At 52.4% G+C, this 18,129-nt stretch overlaps 1 protein-coding gene across 1 annotated transcript in view; it reads left to right on the top strand.

Annotated features, from left to right (window-relative positions):
- Window positions 1-18,129, top strand: part of WWP2 (WW domain containing E3 ubiquitin protein ligase 2) — a 149,408-nt gene extending 131,279 nt beyond the window's left edge. The window contains exons 11-24 of the mRNA XM_086689042.1: window positions 5,544-5,598; window positions 9,102-9,183; window positions 9,724-9,852; window positions 10,230-10,305; window positions 10,617-10,688; window positions 10,911-10,999; window positions 12,842-13,001; window positions 14,254-14,387; window positions 14,714-14,854; window positions 15,450-15,570; window positions 15,917-16,021; window positions 16,945-17,041; window positions 17,233-17,305; window positions 17,794-18,129. Of these exons, the coding sequence (XP_086545168.1) occupies window positions 5,544-5,598; window positions 9,102-9,183; window positions 9,724-9,852; window positions 10,230-10,305; window positions 10,617-10,688; window positions 10,911-10,999; window positions 12,842-13,001; window positions 14,254-14,387; window positions 14,714-14,854; window positions 15,450-15,570; window positions 15,917-16,021; window positions 16,945-17,041; window positions 17,233-17,305; window positions 17,794-17,893 (1,434 nt within the window). The 3' untranslated portion in view covers window positions 17,894-18,129. The remainder of the gene's footprint in view (window positions 1-5,543; window positions 5,599-9,101; window positions 9,184-9,723; window positions 9,853-10,229; window positions 10,306-10,616; window positions 10,689-10,910; window positions 11,000-12,841; window positions 13,002-14,253; window positions 14,388-14,713; window positions 14,855-15,449; window positions 15,571-15,916; window positions 16,022-16,944; window positions 17,042-17,232; window positions 17,306-17,793) is intronic.

The raw sequence follows: 18,129 nt of genomic DNA, 5'->3' as shown, positions 1-18,129 counted from the left end.
GATCAAGACCTGATCTGAGACCAAGAGTCAGACCCTCAACCAACTGAGCCACCCAGACGCCCCTATCACTGTCATTTTAATCACTGGCTCAAAGCCTTCTGTGGTCATTACCTACAGAACAGCATTCAAATTTCCTACTCCAGAATTCAGAGTGCTATGATCCCAAATTAACTGTCTAATGGCCTCCTGTACTGTGTCCCTTCACGAACCCTCCCAACCCCTCCTTCCATCCCATTAGAGCCTCCACCAGTGACCTTGTTCCCCCCAGCCACACAGCTGTCTTTGGCAGGACAGGTAGCATTACCAAGTTGGAACTCTGCATATTCTCAGGGGGCCTTGAACATGAAGCTCGGGATCTGTAGTAGAGTCTCTACAGAAGGTGGTGGATTAGAGGCTGGAAACCTTTTGAGCTGGTCCACAGCATTTAATCACCGAGTTTAGTCAGCACTGTTACTGTTTGAAATGAACTCTAACCTCACAACCCATTTCTAAATTAGATACTTTCCTAGTTCGATGCTTACGATAGCTTTAATTCTGTTTAGCTAAGTACTGTTCATTATCAACTTTGCCTTTGTTTGCAGTTTTTTCCTCTGCTCACCTGAAGCAGGAGCTACCACCTCCCTGGGCCAGCTGATCTCCTCTTCTGTCTGTCAGGGCCGGTGCTCCTTGTAGAGTGAGAGAACCGTAGAAACCTCCATCTCTTTAGTACTGATGGACAGAAAGCACAGTGTTTATCACATCGACTTGTCTCCCAAGGTCAACTGTCATGCCTGTCTGTGATTCGTGCCCCGGTGCCCCGTGGTCTACCCGGTGCAGCCCTTGCGTAGGTTCTCATGCCAGGCCTTGTACTCCGCAGCCCTTTTCACACGTGCCTGGCGTCCGGTTCTGGCATGTTTCGAAATTGGATGGGAGGTGATCATTCTCTGCATTTCAGAAATTGTTCCTCCAGAGCTAGGCCCCAAAGGCTTTCTCTGCCATTTTTCTTGGGTGGTCGTGGCTACAAAACTAGGAAGGTCTGGGTGTTTCTATCCTTTGTGTTAGAGACAAGGACACGTTTTAGGAGTCTCACACTGGTTTTGTCTCCCTGCTTATTTGGCTTCTCTAAGTATTGAAAAAAAAAATCTCTTGAAGGAATCTTTTTTCCTGTATAATGCACCAAATATGTTCTGTCGGTTGACTGAAATGTTTGGTGGGTGAGAGGGAAGGTTCTAGAGGTCATTTCCACTTGGTCTTTTGGAACCTTCATTTCTCTTGCCCACCTTCTCTCATTTTAGCAATGCCATTCCAGGCATGCAGAGGTAGAACTTTGCCTTGGAGAGTCCCCTACTACTTTTTTGAGTACTCTAAAAACGATTTTCCCCACTTTGCTGGGGTCTTAGGAGGGTTCTAGATAGAGGTGATGGTTCCCTTTTCTCTGTGAAACAAGATTCATATTGAAAAACGTGTTAAGAATCTTTTATGGGTCAGCTTTCAATGTCTCTCTGTTGATTTCCCTCTTCCCTGGATTTGCTTTGCCTCTCGCTTGCTCTGGAGCCATGTCCTGGTACAAGTAAGAAGAGTTGCTTTCATACAGTTATTTTGGGGTTTGGCCTTGGCCCAGGGTTTGACTCGGAAGACTTAAGAGCTGATACTGTACCAATGGGCTCTCTCTTCTTCCTCCTCCTCCTCCTCCTCCTCCTCCTCCTCCTCCTCCTCCTCCTGCTGGGCTGAAAGCAAGACCTCGTTCTTCTTTACTTGCTCTAGAGAGAACACAAAATGCAGTGCAAGATAGAAGACGAAGGAGCCCCACGTCGCGGTCTCCCACAGCTCCTTCCTGCTTTCTGCCCCATCACACACATTTTTCAGTTTCTCTTCTCATTCCCCTTATTTCTGATACGCTCCCCTTTCCTGATGCCCCAGCGTGCCTTTGTTTGTTGTGACCGTCATGCACATACTTGTGTATTGCCCTTACAATTTCTCTTTGCCCTTTCTTCTGTGACCCTGCTGCGTTCCAGCAGGGATGCCCACCTAGTCGCATGCATTGTGCAGTGTGACAGGACCCATCTCACAACCTGCTACTATTTTTGTGGCATTCCATTTACCCCCACTTTGGTCCTCCCTTAATGACTAAAGGATGTAGCCAGTGTCTACAGGACTGAAACAGATCATTCTGTGGCTCCTGATGTGTGGATGCCAAATTGCATTATCCAGAAACAGACAACTCCTTTCTTACTCTGCAGAGAGCCCCTTGGATTGAACTCTCAAACACCTGGGTTTTGTTCTGCACCCCGTGGGTGGATACTTAAAAAAAGGAGCCGGCCTTCCATACGTAACCTTTAATGCCCTTCCCAGAGCCTTTATTGCCCTCGGCTCTATTTGCTAGACATTCTTTATTTCTGAGTTTGTATCTTAAAATATTACTGAAACTTAGTGCTTAGTCCCTGAGGGACTTGAACTCAACGTGAGCTGTCTGGCTCGCGGCCTGCACCTCAGATGTCCCAACCCAGGGACAGTTACCAGGCAAGTGATTCAACAGTGTTACTTTCTGTTCCTACTAGTAAAGGAAATTGTCTTGTCGCTTAAAGTCACCTGCAGATCCAAGGATCTTTCTTCCGACTCTAATCCCTCCAGGCCCCTTTCTCTGTGGTTTTCTGCCTGTGCTCCAAGTGACACTTGGGATCTCTCCTTTTGGGGGAATTGGCGGAGAAGAGAAGGGGCAGTCGGTTGACTTACTGGAGATGTGGGGTTTTGGGGTTTTGGTTTTCAAGCCATGATGTGTGGCTCTTATTTTTTGTTTCTCTTTGGCTTCTTTCTGTCCACTTCCTTTTCTTGTTTTTCAAGTTGTACTATGTACATTGAGGGAGAAATGTCCAAAATAGTTAAGTGCTTTTCTTTAACTGCAAGAGGTAAAATTGTTGCAGGTGTCGGCTTTCATGGACTCCCATCTCATAAGTTGTTCACGTTTATCAGCCTCTGGCCTCTCTCCCTTCCCTATTGCTTCCTCTTCTGTCCCCTGTTCATAGGTTTTGGGGAGTGTGGATCTGATAAGATGAGAATAGGACGATGGCAAAGGAATGAAACAAAATGCCATAACTAAAGAGAGCCAACATTTTATGAAGTTTTAAAAAAGGCAAGGATTAAGAAAAGGGTTGATGATTCTTTTAAAAATTCTCCTCCCTGTGCTCTGTATACTAGTCACAGTTGATTTTGGTGAATAATAGAAATCTACTTGGTTCAACTTAAACAGAAAAGGAATTTCTCAAACGGGAATGGGGTAGTTGATAGAATTAGCAGAATGACAAAGAACCAAGCTCCGGCAGAATCCAGGGGCAGGCGAGGCAAAGGAATAGTTCGTGTAGGACATTGTCCTCTTGTGCTGCCATTAAACACTCGTTGCTCCAGTGGATTGTGGACTCTATCACAGTAGTAATTTCCAACAGACCCCCTGCTTTCCTGCCGTTCCCGGAAGTCCTGAGTGGGAGCATCGGATTGGCTGGTCTTTAAGTCATGTGCCTGCACCGGAGGTGCCATGGTGTCGGGAAGGGAAATATTTGCTAGCTGATAAATATTTTTGGTCTCTAGTTCAGTGCAGGTCATGGAGGCTGTCAGTAAAAGTTGTTTGGTCTGTTGAGCTGCAGGGTTGTGCAAAAGATGACTGTCAGCCCCCTGACGCCCACTGGGTACCAGTTGGGAGCTAATTTCCCATTGGCGCGTGAATGCTATGTGGATTATCCATTCATTCCAAAAAAAGACTTGAAGCAGCAAACAGTTTTGCTCTGAATGCTTCTTTACTTTCTTAAAATGACCTTTCCTGCGTTTCTTCCCTTTTGCTACAGCTCATTCCCCACCGAGTTCTCTTTGGCTTCATTATCTGAAATGCATGCGTATTTCACAAGTTCGTTCCTTTCCTTCTGTGACCAAATGCTTTTATCGCCATTGCTCTTCTGTGTTAACTGGAAAACAAAGCTGGAGGAACTTGGGTTTCATGAGATGTTGCACCCCACCCCCACCCTGCTCCCACCAAAATGACCTCGGGAGATGTCACATTTGGGAGATCTTTTTCAGGAACCATCAGCTAAGTCTGAATTGTGGTGGAAACGTGAGCACGTCCTCCAGGATGATGGTAATGGGCCCAAAATCGAGCACAGCCCAGCTTCCCACACCTCCGTGCAATCTCACTCTGCCGGGTAGGAGGCCCTTTGCTGAAAGGCGGCTCTGTCCCACCAGGGAACCTATGGTTTCAAGACTTAAACATCTTTTTTGGAACTTGCTTTGGAAGAGTTGCCTGAACTGCCACCTTGGAAAGAAAGTTTCTCTGTCCTTTCAGCCGGGGGTGGAGGGCCGGCTGTGAAGGGTGCGGGGGTTCTTTGGCAGTTGAGCTCCACCAATGTTTTCTCAAGCTGAGACTGAGCTCCATTCATCCTCCTGCCCGTGTGTGGCTCCGTCGCCCCCAGACAGAGCCGGCCAGCAACCCAAAGTCTGCATTGAGAACTTGATCCCCTCGTGCGACGATTAAGTTTTAGTAAGTGAAATAAAAATGCTTCAGCAAAAAAGAAAAGAAAAGGAAAAAGAAAAGCAAGCAAGCAAGCAAGCGCGTGCGGAACGACGGAACAATACTTGTTTTATTTAACTATGAAGAGTTTTTGACAGCGCCCCCCCTTCTCTGCAGGATATGAGAACTCTGGGTCCACCGCAGCCCTTCCCCAGGGATCTCACGGCAGAATTAGGCTGGGGGGTGGGGGGTTTGAACGTAAACAGTGACCCTCAAGGCCTGGAGTCCGCTCGCTTTCTCCTGTCTCTCCTGCTCGCTTGCCACCTCGCCCCCAGCCCCACCTCCCCAGACAGGCACACACAGAACACTGAGCAACTTCAGGTTCGGCCGGAGGAGAATAAAGGTGCTTTGTGAAGGGAAGCAAAACATTCCTGGGGGAGGTGAGGGGCCTGGGGCATGAATGTGCCCTCAGTCTGGGCTGGTTTTGCACACCACGGCTGCTCCCTCTCCCTCTCAGGCGCACCCAGGAGGGAGTTGGAGGGAGGAGGGCCCAGCCCCCAGCCAGGAAGCTCTGGGCGTGGGCAGGGCTTGTGGGAATGATTTCATTGGAAAGGCCTGCGATATTTTTTCCCCTCCCGTGTGTGGTTCTTGGAGAAAGTTGGAGGTGGTGGTGATTTCAGTCGCCCTGGCCGCCGCGAGCAGGAGCTCCTGCCGCAGGAAGGCACTGGCCGGGCCTGCCCGGCGGTCCGCTCCGGGCCCTCCCGCCACGCCTGGGGCCGGCTCTCTGCCTCCACAGCCCTGGCCCACCTTCTTCTGCACCCATCGTCCTCCCCCTCGCTCCCCCCTCTCCAAAGCCCGTCGGGGCCCTCTGTGTGCGGGGTTCTTTTTGGGTTTCTCTCTTTTGAAGAAAACTTTTGAGAGATGCAGATGTCACTTAAGGCCTCACGGTATCCTGTACAAAGTGCTCAAATGTGGAAATGAGTCCTTGGCATTTTTATTTTTATCGATCGATTTATTTTTAACCGGCGGCTTTTTTTTAATCTCTGTGTTCTGCTGTGTTTCTTGTGTTTAGTCTTCAAGTGCTTCGACTGACCATGACCCACTGGGCCCCCTCCCTCCTGGCTGGGGTAAGTACCGAGTTCTACTTCCATGTCCTCAGCTATCTGTAGGCTGATGCTCTGTCTTCTTCCCGTGCGAGTCTTTCTCACTACCATCCCTCAATTCTCCATTTCGCTTTTCTCCAGCACATGCTGTGGGGATGCCCTAGTGGGAGGTTACAGGCAATGGAGCTGGAAGGTTGGGAAAGTAATTGAGTTCCCCTGCACCCCTGTAGCATTCACCTGCCATGACTGAAGGGTTATGACCCTACGGACAGAGTCCCTTAGCAGCCATCAGACTGTTGGGTTTTGGTCCTGACTTTGAATGGTCTACCCAGCCATCCATCCTGTCATTGACTAAGACATTTTGACACTGACTTACCCGCAGGTGCACTGGTTTCAGGTCTGTGGCTGTGCCATTGGAAGGAGCCACCTTACCAAACCTTTTTTTGCAGCCAGGATGTTGGAGGACTTCAGCCTAATTTTGACTAAAGAAAGCCACCTTTTTATTTGTGACCCAGTTGTGAAAGAGACCAGAGGGAAGCAGATGAGAGAGTTGAGCACTGGGCGGCAACTCTGTGGAGGCGCGTCATTGCTGATTAATAACGCCATGCTGGATTCTCCTTGTCATTGGAGAATTTTAAGTCCTGGGCGTGATTTGCCAATAATGAGTTAGAGGGATGGACGTCCTTGACTTGGGAGAGATTATGGGCTTTATGGCTATTCTGGGAAGGAGTAGCCATGCAAAAAGGGGTCATGAGAGATGGTGAGATTCCATGCATTCTGCAGCTCTGAACCGGGTCAGGGTTTTGTTCAATACGGCAAGAGTCCCTGCGTTCCGAAGAGGGCAGTTTTTGCAAGAATCAGCATGTGCCAGCTTTAGTGTATTGGTGAGGCCAGTAGCAGACAGTAAATGCTAGTTTGATGGTGGTCACAGATGGTTATTAAATTGGGCAGGGGCATGCTCCCCAGTAAAGACGGAGAAGGTGACAATGATAGGATGAACATGACCTGGGAAAGTACAGCTTTTGAGCTGGATCCTCTTAGTGTAGACATATTACTCCCTGCTAGTAATTTACAAGATTCCATCACCTCCCTGGGACCCATAGTGTGTCACTTAGGGAATTACCACTGTATTCCAGAGCACTGGAAGGACCTTGTAGACCTTCTAGGGGGATGTGTTGGTTAGTGAGGCCTCCAGACAGTTCTTGAAAATCACTGATGACCCATCTGTCTCTTTGAACTGATGAAAGGTCACAAGTATCTCAGAGATCAGCAGCAAGTCAAATGTGAGGAGTCAAACACAGGGTCCCTGGCTAGGCAGGGAAAATGCATCAGATTAAACAAGAATGTATGATGTTTGGCAGCCAGTGGACACTCTGACCCAGAGCCAGGGGCCCGGAGTCGTTCCTGGGTCTGCAGAGTCCAATGATTTCTTTCTGCTACATGGTCACTAAGTAAATCTGCTACATGACTTGGTTCTGCTACATGATGGTCACCAAGTAAGAGCATCTGCAGTGACTCAAAAATAGCTCCCAGAAGCCAAGTGTGAAATATCTGAGATGGGATTAGGAGCCATGGTCAGAGTCAGTGGTGTTTACATGCGATCAGGAAAACACACAAGATTATATTGGTATGAAACTGAGAAAAAAGAACATCTGGCCGAGGGCCAGGGAACCTTCCTAATCACATCCTTTGGGCTTTGTGTGGCTTTTCCAGGGCTGTGACAGGGCCACCTCCCCAAGAAGAGTTGAGAGTGAACAGAAAGAGCAGCAGAACCAAGTGAGAATTGTGTTTAGTGGGAGCCTGCTATGAAAGCTGTGCTCTCCTGCTGTCAGTCCGAGGTCCCTTTCTGCTCCTCTAGGAGAGACCCCCCCCCCCCCGTTCTCCCTGCACCCCGGCCCATGGGTTAGGATGCCTCAGGTTTATATCCACATGTTTTCAGCCACCCTGACCCTGGCCATGTGACTACATGCTTCCAGGTCTGCTTCTTCCTGAAGGAAGCAAACTAGATGCTAGGGTTAGGGCTTTCCCAGCCCCTAAACTATGAAATTGTATGCGGTGAGGCAGTTCCAGGAGGCCCTGTGGCAGCAATGAGGGCATAGGCCCCAGACCGGCTGGACAGATCCCCCACCCTGAGGATCAGCATGGGCTTTGGACCGTGGCAGAGCAGACACAAAGGATCTAGTTTAAAGCAGAAGCTTCTGGAATGGAAGGGGCCTCTCCTTTTTTTTAGAACCTTCTCAGGAAGCCTGCCTTCTGTGGGACAGTCCCATAAGCTTTTCTGAGGTGATGGTGAGTTCTGTAATAATCTTGGACATCTTTCTTTCCTTTTGTCTGTGTTTTTAAAATTTCTGTCAGGAAATGGATACCATGTAAGACAGAGAGACCAAGGCACCTAGGGTGATCCTGAGAACACTGCAGCCTGATGCTTGAGGGGAGAGGTGTGAGTTTCTCAGTTCTAGGCCTTTCTTAGCTTTTGGTTTGCCTGTACCTTCTGGAACTGGTTCTTTTTATTTTTTTAATTTCACCCTGTCATTGTAAAAGAGGGAGGGTCATTAGCATCTGTTATTTGGGGGACAGAAGCAGAATTGAAGGCTCACGAACTTCATGGGAAAGGTGACCTCTCTTGGGGTTCGAAGCCTTGCCCCTCGTCTCCCTTGTCATCCACTTGGAGCTGACGGAGTGCCTCTTACACTGCCTCTCACAGCCTGGAATCAGTAGCTAGTGTGGGTCTGCCTGGATCCCTCCCATGAGCACCCGAGCCGTCATCAGTGCCCCAGGAGAGGGCGAGATAGGAAAGATTGTCCAGAGGCCAGAGACCATGTGTCTCAGCACCCCCAAACACTGGCCTGGCTCGAAGCACACACTAAGGTGTTAGAACAAGGTGGGCATTGTAAGTGCCCGCAGCCCCAGGCATTTATTGCACATGTGCAACACGACATTTTGCTGGGCTATGAGAGTTTTAGAACAAAGCTTTGCCTTCACGCAGGGGGAAAGAGAGAAGGCAGACGGGAGTAGGCCCTGTGGTACCGAGTACTGATCAAGAAGGTACGAAGGAAAATGCAGCCACCCCACAATGACCCTGCCTGGATGGAGCAGTTGCAGGACCAGAGACCGGCCCGTGAGGGACTGGGGACGGGACCAGGGTTGAAGGGAGGCTGGCCGTGCCTCCACTTTGCGCACAGCTGGATGCAATTATGCCTCTGGTTTCAGCTGGGGCTGCTCCCCCTCCGTGTTGCCACACCGCCCCCCTTTCCTCCAACAAATCGACCAACCAAAGACAGTGCTGGATCTTGAGTTGGAAATGTGTTTGACCCTCCCCCACTCTCCAGTAGGGAAAGATTGTCTTTGTCCTTTTTACCAGTGACAGATATGAGTGAGCCAGGCTTTCATCGGTTAAACTTCTCTAACAGGTCTGGAACAGGGGCAGAAATTGAGACCGCTGGCACTCAGGACGTGGGAGCCAGAGGGGAGTGGAACTCAAGGTCTTGCAAGCTGATTGTCGTCTTTTCTTTATTCTCCCATGGCAGAGAAGAGACAGGACAACGGACGGGTGTATTACGTGAACCATAACACACGCACCACGCAGTGGGAGGACCCTCGGACCCAGGGGTAAGGACATGGGCCAGGTCGGCCAGGTGTAGCTCCAGCGTTGGCCAAGTGCCTCGGAATGCATGGTCCATCCATGTTCAGGGATATCTTCAGCCAAACACGAATGCCCCAAGACCCTTACCATGTGGTGTCGACCTAATGAGACTTGAAAGTGGCTCCTTGAATTGACTTTCTCGATGGATAGAGAGTGGTGTCTGGGCCAGTTGTGCACATTGCCGATAGCGTGATCTCGAATGGCTCGAGGGAACCCCTCTAGAAGCTAGTCTGGGATGGGGCCTGTGGTGTCTCAGGATCGCTGGCTCAGGCCATGGCCATCCACCCAGAGCTGGTTCTTTGGCCTTGGGACAGTACGTGACCTCTCTTTGCTACAGAACCGTCCTCACGACTTGGGTGGTACCAGGTGTGTTTCCTCCAGACGTGTCCTCAAGGGCTGTGCAGGGCCTGGGTGAAAGCGGAGAGAAAGCAGCACTCCGGGAACCCCATCCTCCTAGGCCCAGAAGGAGACACCACCCCTTACCTCCTCTCTTCCCGTGCTTCCAGGATGATCCAGGAACCAGCTCTGCCCCCAGGGTGGGAGATGAAGTACACCAGTGAAGGGGTACGCTATTTTGTGGACCACAATACACGCACCACCACCTTTAAGGATCCTCGCCCAGGGTTTGAGTCTGGGTAAGGACTTTCCACAGGCAGTGTTGGTATCTGTTCACACCGTCCGGGTTCATCCTCGTCTCGATCCTCTTACTGCCCTCTGGTGGCCAGTTTTAATGTCACATTAATGGGGTCAGGGTTGGGGGGGTGGGGGGGTGGGAAGGGGCTATCCTGTTTATTCCGAATAACACTAGTGGTCTTTCTGTAAAAGCAAGAAGTCTGGCCTTATTTCTGGTTTTTCTTTTTACTCCTCAAATGTGTCTACAGGAGACCTAATGACGGTCACTTCTTTTCCTTTCTTGTCTCTAACATAGCATCAGCTTTCCTCAGGGCTAACAAAATACATTGCTAATTTTTGAGAAATCACATGGGTTCTAGAACATCTTTGCTCTTCCCAGGACGAAGCAGGGTTCCCCTGGTGCCTACGACCGAAGTTTTCGGTGGAAGTATCACCAGTTCCGGTTCCTCTGCCACGTGAGTTCTGGGACTGGACCTCCCGCAGAGGTTGGGTGATTGAGTTCACTTAGCATGATTTCCCAGCCTAGCAGAGGTAGTGAAACGCGTGCGTCTTAGGGAGGGTCGCCAGTCACTTGTCTTACCCCAGGCGACTGTCTGACATCATCTCCAGGAAACCAGCTCCCATTCCTACGGTACCAGGCTCTCCGCCACTGGTCCAGGGAGACGGGGAAGCCTGTTTGTACAGACGAGAGACTTGACCGTATGGTTATGACTGAGGTCCTGACTCGGGGTTTGTTTTCTTTCTTTGTTTCTTTCTTTCTTTTCAGTCGAATGCCCTCCCCAGCCATGTGAAGATCAGCGTTTCCAGGCAGACGCTTTTTGAGGATTCTTTCCAGCAGGTTAGAGAATAATCATGGTGCCTGAGACCAACGAACAGGAGGCCCCCTCTCACCACCCCGTCTCCTGTCACGTGGCCTGTTGAATCCATGTGGTAGCGTTTCCAAGGTGTGGGCCTTGGTGACAAGTCTCTGCTGAACAGCAGGCCTTAGAATTCCCTGCCCCGCCCCAGCCTGCCACGGAGGCAGGCGTGGCACTCTGGCCACGATGCTCTGTCTCCCCAGATCATGAACATGAAGCCGTATGACCTGCGCCGCCGGCTCTACATCATCATGCGCGGCGAGGAGGGCCTGGACTACGGAGGCATTGCCAGGTAAGCTCATCACCTCTGGAAGGCTGTACGGCACCCCGTTGCCCCAGAAATGCCTCCAGCCAGAACGCTGCCTCCCCCTTGCTCACATTGGCTCCCCAAACTCCTGCACCTTCAGGAGTAGGCATGGGTGTGGCTGGTCCACATGGACGCAGGAGCAGGGTCCCAGGGTCCCCTTCGGGGCTGGGAATTGACCCTTTAGTTATTGGCCTGTGGGGAGGCTGGGAGCTCCCAAGGGAAGAGCTGAGGACAGTGGCTCATGATTTCTGTACTTGAACCATTCGGCAGTGGCTAAATAGTGATGTCCTGTGGTTTCAATTAAAATCGGCCCCGGGCTTCTCTTATTGGGCAGCTGGGGCAGGTCAAATCTGGTGCGTCCCTGTGTGCCTGACATATATAAGCTCTGTCCCAACCCGGAGGGCCTTGATCAGGGCTCAGCTACACATCATGTGCAGAGGGTCAAAAATTAAAATGGCTGATGTGCCCATAAGAAGAGCCTAAAGCATTGGCCTGCCCTCACCCAGTCTGCCTGCAAAAGTTAACAGACTCTCTGACAAAACGTTGCCTTGGATAATGGGGCTGAAGGTCCCCTGGCAGGGAGAAGGAGCATCCTGGCCTACGGTGACCGCTCAGCTCGCTGACCTCTCACGGTGTGGGGACGTCTTCTCTCTTGGTGTTGGGTTCACTTGCTTCTGGTCCTCTGTTTGCCGGTGGTGCTGCCCTCTGTGTTGGCCCCTGTGGATCAATTGCTCTTTGTTCTGTGGTGACCATGGTGACCTTCTCTCCAGGCTCTGCTTGGTGGTGTGGCTCCCACCCCGTGTGTGTCTGTCTCTCTGTGTCCTGCCAGTGGTTTTACCCTATGGTAGGTTACGTCATGCTGTTCTACCACAGGGTAGAACCACGGACAGGATACCGAGGCACCCTCTGCATCGAAGGAACTCCTCGTCTGCCCGGCCACAAGCAGCCGGGGACTGGCCCCCTTGGGATGTCCCCCTGCTGGTTGAGCTCAAGCCTGAAAGGACCCTGAATTCTGGCTTGCGGCTTGTATCTAGGCCACAAAGAGATGCCAAGTCATGGGTGTTGGTTCAGAAAAATGCGTGGAAGTGTGGGAAAGGGTATGGTGATGGGGTCTGGGTGAGGGGAGGGGAAAGAGCAAGGGAAGCGAGATACCTGTTGTATAGCTGCTGGGAATGAGGTTTATAATCTAGAAGCAGCATGGATTACAGAGTTTTCATGCATCAGGGCTTAGGAACATATTGCTGTGTATTCATATTATGCTGCCAACTCAGGGTAAAAACAGGCTAGCTATTTCTTACAGCACCTGTGCAAGATTTAGAAAAAGATGCCCTTTCTCAAGACACTTCCATGTTAGAAAATGGTCATGATATCTTCGTTTTATTGGGAAAAATACCAGCTTGACTGCTACATGCAGAAAAATTATCGTAATAAATGTGCAAACCTATGCTATTTTAACATAGTGCCTTTGTACAGTGCACAGCCTGCACAGCTGTGCATGGTGGCCTCAGGGTACAAAGAGCTCCTTTGCCATCAGACATACTGGATATCGGATGTAAAGTCCTGGAATGCATCACCTCGGAGCCCAGAGACATGCACGCAGGCTTTCCTGAGCACTGTCCACAAGTGCAATTGTTGTCCTGGTTCACCCTCGCTCACTGACCAGCTGTTAATACAGATTATACCAGGTGTTAATCCCAGTGGGGCTTGGCAACCAGGGACGCGTGTCTCCAAACTAGCCAAGACAAGACGACAGAGGAGGGTCACATCTCTGGTGCAGGTTGCAGGAAGGGATCCATTACCCTTGTTTTTCTCTGTCTTCTCTCACAGGGAGTGGTTTTTCCTCCTGTCTCATGAGGTGCTCAACCCCATGTATTGTTTATTTGAATACGCCGGGAAGAACAATTACTGCCTGCAGATCAACCCTGCCTCCTCCATCAACCCCGACCACCTCACCTATTTCCGCTTTATTGGCAGATTCATCGCTATGGTAAGATGCATTGTTGTGAGATCTCTAGAGAGGGCAGCTGTCGGGGAGCCAGGCATGCCAACAGCCGCCTGCATTGGGTGCCCCATCTCTGAGCCCCACGCGCCTCCTCACACAGCTCCTAACAAGACATGCAAAAAGCTTGCATTCTGGAGGTAGTTCAGAGCTCTGTCAGCGGTGCCCCCAGGGGCTATGAGAGGGTTTTCATGTTTGATTTGTGTAGGACTGGTCAAGCGATCGCTCACTTGACATTCAGTGTGCACCCCGCTGAGGGTGTTGGCATGACACACGCTGCCCACCTGCTGCCTGTCTCACGGGGGGAGAGGAGATGTCGGGGAGGTGTGTACCACGGTCTGTCACGAGCCTCGGGTGGGAGTGTTTGGGAGTATCTGACTGAGACGCTCACTTCTGGAAGGGGATTTGGAATCAACACTAGCTTAGAACAGAGTCCTAGTAGACTGTTGGTCAGGATGTAGGAGGCATCGTCAGGGAGTGGGTGAACAGTAGGAAAAAGGGAGTCATGGTACCCGTATTTATCTAGAAATAGGAACACGGTGTGAATAGAGAAGGGAGTCCTGTCATGTGTATCCTGTCGAGTGTCTTGTGAGGGCAGAGAACCGGGATTGAGAAGGGGGAGCCTATGAGAGTCATATAGTCCTTCTGCCATTTTTGGTAGTTGGAGATGTTTCATCGCTCACTTTCCTTTGCTTCTTCCTGACTTTCTGAATGCTCTGCCTGTGGGAACCCCAGAGCCCATGACTAAATATGTCCCTTCCCCTTGTCTGGAAGTTCTTGGCTAAGGTGCTGGGCTCAGGAAGTGGGCACATTCTTCCCAGGTCTAGAGACCCGCCTGGCCCTGCAGCCGACAGGACAGACCAGTAAAACCCTAGACTATTACTCACCACTGGCCCGCCAGCTCTTGCCATTGACAGCGTCTGCATTATTTTTGGCTGCCTCTGCGGCCCAGCTCTGAGCGTCAGTGAGTCAGGGCCGCCGCCTGGGGCTGTGCTGGGAGTGCAGGCAGATCTCTGCTAGAACAGGGAGCTGGCGGGTGAGCGTGCTGGGCAGGCAGTGGGCTCCTAAGGAGGCTGGCTCTGCTTGTCCCTGTGGTCTGCAGGTGTCCCAAGGTCGTAGGCGCTCTTGGGGAGAGAGGGCAGGTAGCAGTAGTTGGACTTTGGTGAGGAGCATCCAAGAGCCTGACTTGGGCAGGGTCCTCTGAAGACCGAACCCCTTTGGCATGTCTCTTCTTCCTCAGGCTCTGTATCATGGGAAGTTCATTGACACAGGCTTCACCCTCCCTTTCTATAAGCGGATGCTCAACAAGAGACCAACCCTGAAGGACCTGGAATCTATTGACCCTGAATTCTACAACTCTATCGTCTGGATCAAGTGAGTCCTCTCCCTTGCACCGTGCTGGGAGGAGAGGGGTCTCTGGGTGGGGGAGTAGCACGGTTGGCCTGTATATTCTCCGCCAGAGTGGCCTTGCACTCTTACAGGCTGTGTAAATGCTTGTGGAGATGCACGGCTCCCAGGTTTCCCTGGAGGGCAGCTGTGGAATTCACTCTGTGCCTCAGGGAGAGGTCCCGGGCGCTGTTCTGGACTTCAGCTACCTGTGAGTCCTTGCATCCCACGAACACTAATGTGAGTGACGGAGCAGGATAAGGGAAGACCCTTCTGAGATAGACCTCTTCCCTCTTGGTGTCTCGTGCCCCCAGAGAGAACAACCTGGAAGAGTGTGGTCTAGAGCTGTACTTCATCCAGGACATGGAGATCCTGGGCAAGGTGACAACCCATGAGCTAAAGGAAGGTGGTGAGAGCATCCGAGTGACAGAGGAGAACAAGGAAGAGTACATCATGTGAGTCTCAAGCACTGGGGAGCCGGTGGTGGGGGGAAGGGCAGAGCCCCCTTGTCTCTGGGGCACCCTCCAGCCAGGCGCCCGGGTATTTCACCGGGGATCACAGCCTCCCATTTGGCATTGGCCTGTGATGGCTACCCAGGGCCATCACACGCTGACCAGAGCTGAGGAAACCGGGAGCCCAAGGTCACGTTAGAGCTCCTGTTTGCGCTTTTTTCCCCACATGGTAGCCTTTGAGACTGCAGGGCTTTGAAGAGGCATGAAACTTGGACATCTCCCTCTTCCTTCTCCTAACTGGCAGGATTTCTGTGTCCCGGGTGCCTACCCAAGTCCATCCTCTGACGCGCGTCTGTGCGCGACTTCACCCGTGTGCCTTCTTCAGGTCTCTCGGTCTAGCGTCTTCACCTCCACATGCCTGAAGTTCAGCCAGCGACGGTGGGAGGTAGAGGAGGTGGTGGAATGTCACAGACTCCAGTGTCTCCTGGTTACCGTCAGCTGATCCCTTGCTGCCGTGTGACAACAGCCTCGTGGCAGGCCCCGAGCTGCACCTGAGGAGCGGGTCTTGGCGCCACTGATGGCTGATCTTCTGTTTCAGGCTCCTAACCGACTGGCGTTTCACCCGGGGCGTGGAAGAGCAGACCAAAGCCTTCCTGGACGGCTTCAATGAGGTGGCCCCCCTGGAGTGGCTGCGCTACTTTGATGAGAAAGAGCTGGAGGTGAGAACTGAGGTTGCCTCCACCCTGCGCCTCTGCCTCTGGGGCCGTCCTGCCCTCTGTTGGCCAACTGCGTCCCCCGGAGGGACTCACCAGTAAAACCTCACACTCCCTGCGGCCCGAGGCTGCAGGGCGGATGGGTGTCATCTGGTTTCTCACGCCTGTTCCTCCCCTGGCCCTCGTTTTGAGGGGTTCCACGTTCAGGGCTGTATCGCCCAGATCATTACCACCGCCAGCAGAAACAGTTGAAAACGTTCAGGATGGTTTCACCGGCTAGTGGTGGATGAGGCACTGTGCACCTGTGGGGAGGGGGCTGGCGCCGGCCCGCTGACACCTGTCCCCTCTGCAGCTGATGCTGTGTGGCATGCAGGAGATAGACATGAGCGACTGGCAGAAGAACACCATCTACCGGCACTACACCAAGAACAGCAAGCAGATCCAGTGGTTCTGGCAGGTAGGCCCGGGACCCATCCCACCGGAGTCGGGTGCGGGTCTCGGCTGGGGTGTTTCAGCAGTCAGCCACAGAACGAGACCTGATGAGATCTTAAGCACGAGGACCCTTGTTGTGTGGTCATCTCCCTCCTCCTTGACGCCCTCCCCAAGGAGAAACCCGACCTGGGGCCGAACAGCGCGGTTGCAGCTGGCTTGTGGCCGGTGCACTTGACAGGACATGGTGGTGGTCAGCCTTGGACCAGCTGAAAACACTGGGGTGCAGGAGCGCCAGCCTGCGGGCAGGAAGGGAAGCTCCCACAGGGCACAGCTGCCCTCCAGCTGGGTGGGACGGGACTGCGTGTGCTGGGCTCCAGAGAAACCGAATGAGCTTGGAGTCCTGGATCTGATGAATTGGTTCTTTCCTGGGTGTAGTCTTGTCGTTGTCGTCATGAAGCGTAGCACCCCTGGAGAAAAGGACGTATATGAACGTGTCGTCATGACAGTGTAATTCCCATCTCATAAAACTCATCATGTTAAGGTGTACAGTTCACTGGCCTTTCACGCTGTGATGCGATCATTACCACCATCTAATTCCAGAACACTTCATCACCCCCAAGAAGAAACCCCATACCCCTTAAGCAATCACTCCCATCCTTGGTATGTTCTTAAAAGTACAACTTGGATGGGAAAAGAAAATCCAGCTCGAGGTGCCCCTGAGACCGAGACATGTCCCACGGACTGGTGGGGTTGTCCTACGGACACAGCCCCTCAGAGGCGGCGGCTTGGGGGTTTCTGAGGTTGGTGGCTGTAACCCCCCCCCCCGCCGACCCCGGGCTTTGTGTTCTCAGCCCCAAAGAGGGGTCCTGGCTGCCTGGAGTCACAGGTTAGGGCGAGGTTCTGGGTCAGGTGGCTTGTCTGGCTCTGCGCTGACTGGTGGAGTTCCAGGTGGTGAAGGAGATGGACAATGAGAAGAGGATCCGCCTGCTGCAGTTCGTCACCGGGACTTGCCGCCTGCCTGTTGGAGGATTTGCCGAACTCATTGGTGTGTCTCCCCTTGCCCTGCTGGTGCCCTGGGGCTGGTGTGAGGGCAGCTCGAAAGGCGGGCGGGGCTTAAAATCTTCTTGGAAGCAAGTCAGTGGGTCTGAGCCCTCCCTCCACTGTGGGTGCAGCCAGGGTCCTGCCGTGGGAGGGGATGGTTCGGTTGTACCTGATGTGGTGTTCTTTGGATAACAGGTAGCAATGGACCGCAGAAGTTTTGCGTCGACAAGGTTGGCAAGGAAACCTGGCTGCCCAGAAGCCACACGTGGTGAGCATTTTGGTGTTAGTGGGCGGTGGCTAGAACCTCACAGACCGGATGAGCTCCTGAGGGCAGTCCAGTGAGTGGGGCTGCTTTGGGACTTGACTCTGGCAACTTCCGTGTGGCTCTGAGGTTCGAGAGGAGGGGCCTCTGATCTTTTGGGAGTTACGGCAGCAGTCCTCATGGCCTTACCGGCTATTAAATACTCAAACACTTCTCTTCCAGTAGACAGAGAGCTGCCTCCCCGTGTGCCCTGCTGCCCAGTTCCCCCTTTCTCCAGTGGCCCTGCCCTGTCTCCTAACCCTCCCATGGTCTGGGGACCAGAAGCATTAAGGCCTCACACAGCGGGGCCCTCAAGGACTCTCTTCTGGCGTCTGGCCACTTGGCATGTTTGAGCCACAGTCACATGAACTCTTTTGACTGCCCCCTGGCCAGGCTGGAGCAGGGCCATGGAACCCTGACCTCTGTGCTGACTCTTCTGTTCCCTCTTTCAACAGTTTCAACCGTCTGGATCTCCCCCCATACAAGAGCTATGAACAGCTGAAAGAGAAGCTGCTGTATGCCATCGAGGAGACTGAAGGCTTTGGACAGGAGTGACCGAGGCCGCCCCCTCCCACGCCCCCCAGCGCACACATAGTCCCGAGTTCTTCCTGCCCAAGAGGCCAGAGGCCACGCAGCACTCGGGAGGCCCCCCCAAGCAGTGGCCGTGCGTGGGACCACACTGTCATCAGGCTGGTGGTGGCAGAGTCTGACCTCTGGAGGCCCTGCCTGTCTCCCTCCCTTCCCCCCTACCCACTGGTGGCAGTCTGGAATAAAGCCCCCATGTCACCTTG

The sequence above is a fragment of the Puma concolor genome, chromosome E2 (genome assembly GCF_028749965.1).
Source record: "Puma concolor isolate L17-30 chromosome E2, mPumCon1.1.hap2, whole genome shotgun sequence".
NCBI classification, from domain to species: Eukaryota; Metazoa; Chordata; class Mammalia; order Carnivora; family Felidae; genus Puma; species Puma concolor.
Note: the sequence above shows the minus strand (reverse complement) of the source record. Positions and strands in the feature narration are given on the sequence as shown.